General features: G+C 54.0%; 1 protein-coding gene across 1 annotated transcript in view; it reads left to right on the top strand.

Moving 5' to 3' along the window:
- Window positions 1–3,306: 3,306 nt before the first annotated feature.
- KIF3C (kinesin family member 3C) overlaps window positions 3,307–6,000 on the top strand; it is a 36,549-nt gene continuing 33,855 nt past the window's right edge. The window contains exons 1-2 of the mRNA XM_055399348.2: window positions 3,307–3,645; window positions 3,931–5,689. Coding sequence (XP_055255323.1) covers window positions 4,151–5,689 — 1,539 coding nt within the window. The 5' untranslated portion in view covers window positions 3,307–3,645; window positions 3,931–4,150. The remainder of the gene's footprint in view (window positions 3,646–3,930; window positions 5,690–6,000) is intronic.

The raw sequence follows: 6,000 nt of genomic DNA, 5'->3' as shown, positions 1-6,000 counted from the left end.
AATGTATATGATCATACTCTATTAACTGAAAATCACTCTATAAATATGAGTTTATTACTGTCACTTCTTTGTCTTGCCTCCCCATTTTCTTGTCCTGAACTCTCATTCATTTGCTTAGCAACTGATATTGATTACTTTAAAAAAAAAAATTGTCAGCACCAGATCTTAGTCGCAGCACACAGGATCTTCAATCTTAGTCATGGCGTGTGGGATGTAGTTCCCTGAACAGGGATTGAACCCAGATCTCCTGCATTGGGAGCACGGGGTCTTAGCCACTAGACCACCCGGGAAACCCCAGACAGGTGTTTTTAAAAGAGTATTTTATAGAAAATGAATGGGTAGGAGTAAGAATAGACCTAAGGAGACCAGACTGGACACTCCCATGGGAAGCCAGGCCAGTGAAAATGATGGCTTGGATGATGATATTGGCTGTGAAAAGGAAGAAGTTGATAGATCTGAGAAATATTTAGGAAGTTGAGTCGACAGAATTTGGCATTTGGACAGATATGTTGAGGGTAGGGAAAGAGCTGTTTACAGACCTAGGGACATTCTTGGAGGAGCAAGTGTGGAGGGGAGAATGATGAGTTTGGTGTTCACAAGTACAACTTCAGGTACTTGGACCATCCAAGTGGCTGCATGTATTAGAGAACTGGAGAAAAGCGAAGTTTGGACTGGTAGAAATTTAGGAATCATTTAAACACAGAGTGAAGCCGTAAGCTACAGTGATCACTAGAGGGTAGCATTGGAAGGAGAAGACGACTTAGGACCAAGCTTTAGGAAACTCCAACCTTGAATGTTGGGGTTGAAAGAGGTCAGTTGGTTAAGGACTGCCAAAAAAGGGAGACACAGAATGTGAACAACCTTACGTGCAAAGAACAAAAGGAAGGAAAACTACTGTTACAGGAATATCTTCTATGTCCTGGGAGTTTTCACACACATTATCTGACTTTATTCTCATGTAAACTCTGTGAGTCAGTACGCGTTCCCATCTTCACTTTTCCCACTGAGAAAATAGATGTTCAGAGAAGTTGAATAATCTACTTAGGGTCACATCACTTGTAAGAATAGTCTCCAGTCTCCCTCCCATGTGGGAGGATCTGAGCAAGTGCCTTGTCAGATGGTGACATTTGGTGGGGAGAACAGGGTTGGAATCCCCTTTATTTAGCACTCTAGTGCCAAGGTTGTAAGCCAAAACAGAGAAAGGATAGTCCAAAATTCAAAGCCAAGTGCAACAAGAAAACAGTTCAAGAGCCAAATGGTCCATTCAGAAGTCAGGTTGCCAAAGCCAAAACTTCACAAAGTAATTGGTTCAAAAGCCAAGTTAATCACAAGCAGTAGAACTTGGTCAAAGAGAGGGCTGAGGAAGGTCAGGAAACTTCAGAAGTGGGGAAGCCACCAGCTAAGCTTCAAGCTTGCAGCTGAGCTAGCATTTGGGTACCGGAGATTTGAAGATGGGGAGGAGGTGAGGAGACAGGTTTTGTAGAATTGAAGAACTGAGCAAATAGAAAATAACATGACTGGAAATGTTTTGTGGAAAGATTCTTCTGGTAACTCTGTGAAGAAGGGCCTCAAGATGGGAGAATAAGGACAAGTCAGACCCAATGCATAGATTCAACTCCCCTCTGCAGAATGGAACAGGGGTAGAACACTGGCTTGGTCCCTGGACTAGAGAAATTATACTTGATTTGTATCCTAGAGGAAAAAAAATAAAATGACAATCCAAAAGTGGAATGCCAAATGTAGACCTGGTCTGTCCAGGATACTTAAGGAAGCAGAGATGTTGGGCAAGCCAAGCCAGGACACATGTACTTAAAAATGAGTCTTCTCATTGGTACAGTACTTTATAATCAGTAGTAGCACTTGAACTTCACAACCACTTTAAAACCAATGGCTTTAAATAGATGAGGAAACTAAGGCTAGGGCAAGGTAAACTGTGTGCCAAAATTCACACAGTTGGGTGGAGATCAGAACTGTAGCTAGAGTCCAGGTTTTGTTCTATGCAAATTCTGTGTCTCTCTCTGTAAAAGAAAAGAGATTGGTCAGGGAAGGCTTGACAGAGGAGGCAAGGGCAGGGCACCAAGTACAGAAGAGTAACAGGCAAAGGCACAAAAATGCAGCATGGAACAGCCAGAAGGCAACAAAACCTGGTTTCCAGTATTGTAATCGCCTTGAGGACAAGAAGGTCCAGTTCCTAGAATGAGGCCTGGGGTTTACCAGGCACTTGTTGTTGCTTATTGTTCAGTCACCCAGTTATGTTCGACTCTTTGCAACCCCATGAACTGCAGCACGCCAGGCCTCCCTGTGCCTCACCATCTCCCAGAGTTTGCCCAAGTTCCTGTCCATTGCATCAGGGATGCCATACAGCCATCTCATCCTCTGATGCCCTCTTCTCCTTCTGCCCTCAATGTTTTCCAGCATCAGGGACTTTTCCAATGAGTCAGCTGTTTGTATCAGGTGACCAAACTACTGGAGCTTCAGCATAAGTCCTTCCAATGAGTATTCAGGATTGATTTCCTTGAAGATTGACTGGTTTGAACTCCTTTTTGTCCAAAGGACTCTTAGGAGTCTTCCCCAGCACCACATTTAGAAGGCATCAATTCTTTGGTGCTCTGCCTTCTTTATGGTCCAGCTCTCACAACCAATGTGACCACTGGGAAGACCATAGCCTTGACTATACGGACATTTGTTGGCAGAGTGATCGTCTCTGCTTTTCTGTTCAAAGGAATGAATGTCTAGAACACAGATTCTCTCTAGGAGAGTCGCTGGAAGTGAGGCTGGGAAGTGGCAGGAGTCAGAAGATGGAGAGGCTTTTATACAATATGGAAGGCTGGTGTTGGAGGAGGGAAGGGGACTAGAGTGCATGTGCAGAAAGGATGCTAAGAATCAGCTGGAAGGTGGTTCCAGGAGAAAGAAAAGGAAGGCCAGAAGTAAACCAGGGCAGGGAGAGGAAAGACAGTTAAGAAGAATTTCTGCGTTAGAATGCCTGGCAACACCCTGAAGGGGAGGGGGTGACATGTAGGGGTCTGCAGGTAGAAAGGCAGGAGCAGGAGCGAGAGAGAGGATGCTGGCTGTGGAGGAAACAGGTGTGGGCAGTGATACCCCGCATCCTCCCGCAGCTAGGCTGCAACCTCAACAGTCACTCCTGAGGCTGCAGGCCAGAGAGGGAGGGGCCTCTCGGACTGGAGAAGTCATTAGCAACCTGCCAGAACCGGGTTAACAAAGGCAGGACTACAACTCCCAGCATGCCCCGCCCCAGTGGGGTGACGGCGGGCGGTGGCTGCGCGGCACCCGCCTGGTGGGCGCGGGACCTGGGTCGGCACCGGAGCCTGTCATTCCGGAGCGGGGAGGTCAGCGTGGCGGGGGGGCGGTGCGGGCGGGCGATGCACCCGGGTCCCCAGCGCACTAGCCGCGCCGGGCTCGCGTCTCCCGCCCCGCGGCCCCGCCCCTTGCCCCACCCCAGCCGGGCGCTTTAGCTGGGGCCGCAGCGCGGCGGCAACATCACTCTCGCCGCCGCTGCTCCGCCCCATCCCCTTCTGTTTTTCTCTCTCATTCTCCGGTGGCGACGGCGGGGAAGGCGGAGGCAGAGGCTGCAGCAGCCGCTCTGGCTGCAATGAATGATCCCCCAGCTGGGGGAGAGGACTCCAGGTGAGCCTCTGCCCTTGGGAGGGCCGGGACCCCCGGCCCCCCAGAACCTGCAGCACCCTTCCCCTCACCCCCCGCCATGGATCTCTAGAGGAGGAGGAGGAGGGCGAGAAGACAGCTCTGCCGCCCACCCCCATCCCATTTTCCTCTTCCTTTATCTCATTGTTGCCGTCGCTGTTTACGGCAGCGCTCCCTCTGCCCCAGCATGGGGCGGGCTCTGGGTACTGCCGTTCGGCAGGCGCTGCTCCCGCGGCTGCCCAGCGATTCTGCCTAATTCTCCCTCCGCAGCCGGTGCAGCGAGGACCGGAGAGCGGTGGAGGCCCGGACTGCATCAGCGGCGGGGCCAGCTCCCAGCATCTCCACCCTAGGAAGCTGCATGCGGATTGAAGAACGGTGCCTGGGGGCTGGGCCGGCCCCGCTGATCCCGACCTAGGGAGGACAGCAGGACTACCCAGGCAGCGGAGGGGGGCCGGAGGTGGGGGGTGTGCAGGAAGGACAGAGCAGCAAGATGGCCAGTAAAACCAAGGCCAGCGAGGCCCTGAAGGTGGTGGCCCGGTGCCGCCCCCTCAGCCGAAAGGAGGAGGCTGCTGGTCACGAGCAGATCCTGACCATGGACGTGAAACTAGGCCAGGTGACCCTGCGGAACCCCCGCGCTGCCCTGGGGGAGCTGCCCAAGACCTTCACCTTCGATGCCGTGTATGATGCCAGCTCCAAGCAGGCAGACTTGTATGATGAAACCGTGAGGCCCCTGGTAGACTCGGTGCTTCAAGGTTTCAACGGCACCGTCTTTGCCTATGGACAGACAGGCACGGGCAAGACCTACACCATGCAGGGGACCTGGGTGGAGCCCGAGCTCCGCGGGGTCATCCCCAATGCCTTCGAGCATATCTTCACCCACATCTCACGCTCCCAGAACCAACAGTACTTGGTCCGGGCCTCCTACCTGGAGATCTACCAGGAGGAGATTCGAGACCTGCTCTCCAAGGAGCCCGGCAAGAGGCTCGAGCTGAAGGAGAACCCTGAGACAGGCGTCTACATCAAGGACCTGTCCTCCTTTGTCACCAAGAATGTCAAAGAGATAGAGCATGTGATGAACCTGGGGAACCAGACCCGGGCAGTGGGCAGCACACACATGAATGAGGTCAGCTCCCGCTCCCACGCCATCTTCGTCATCACCGTGGAGTGCAGTGAGCGTGGCTCAGACGGCCAGGACCACATCCGTGTGGGCAAGCTCAACCTGGTGGACTTGGCTGGTAGCGAGAGGCAGAACAAAGCAGGCCCCAACACCACTGGAGGGACCGCCACACAGCCCACTGGTGGTGGCAGTGGTGGAGGGGGTGGTGGCGGTGGTGGAGAGAGGCCGAAGGAAGCCTCCAAAATCAACCTGTCGCTGTCCGCCCTGGGCAACGTGATCGCTGCTCTCTCGGGTAACAGGAGCACCCACATCCCCTACCGGGACTCCAAGCTGACCCGGTTGCTCCAGGACTCTCTGGGGGGAAATGCCAAGACCATCATGGTGGCCACCCTGGGGCCAGCCTCTCACAGCTACGACGAGAGCCTCTCCACCCTGCGCTTCGCCAACCGGGCCAAGAACATCAAGAACAAGCCCCGGGTGAACGAGGACCCCAAGGACACACTGCTGCGGGAATTCCAGGAGGAGATTGCCCGCCTGAAGGCCCAGCTGGAGAAGAAGGGGATGCTGGGAAAGCGACTCCGTAGGAAGAGCAGCCGCAGGAAGAAGGCCGTGTCAGCCCCAGCCGGGTACCCGGAGGGACCAGTGATCGAGGCCTGGGTGGCCGAAGAGGAGGATGACAACAACAATAACCACCGCCCGCCCCAGCCCATCCTGGAGACAGCCTTGGACAAGAACATGGAGAATTACCTGCAGGAGCAGAAGGAGCGGCTAGAGGAGGAGAAGGCGGCCATCCAGGACGACCGCAGTCTGGTGAGCGAGGAGAAGCAGAAGCTGCTGGAGGAGAAGGAGAAGATGCTGGAAGACCTGCGGCGGGAGCAGGAAGCCACAGAGCTGCTCGCCGCTAAGTACAAGGTAAGAGTCCCCAAGGGAGCAAGGGCTCCCCAGAGGCCACCAGAGGGATCTGGGCTGGCAGGCTTTGCTTTGAGGGTCTGTGATCTGGCCTGAAGCAAAGTGTCCTGCCCTTCTGCCAAGTGCTCCCCTGGAGAAGCCAGGCAAATTTCTGCGGCGCTGTGCTGCCAGGCAGAGCTGCTGAGGAGCATCTAAAAGGAAACACACACTCACACACAGAGCAAAAGCAGGAAGGCAGTCTCTCAAGCCAGTGAGCTTGGGCTGGCCTGACCTGCGGCTTGGCAGTCTCTGCTGGTGGCCCCCAGAACCGGTCA

This window comes from Moschus berezovskii, chromosome 11 (genome assembly GCF_049115385.1).
Source record: "Moschus berezovskii isolate FMDL1 chromosome 11, NW_MosBer_1.0, whole genome shotgun sequence".
In the NCBI taxonomy this organism is placed as follows: Eukaryota; Metazoa; Chordata; class Mammalia; order Artiodactyla; family Moschidae; genus Moschus; species Moschus berezovskii.
Note: the sequence above shows the minus strand (reverse complement) of the source record. Positions and strands in the feature narration are given on the sequence as shown.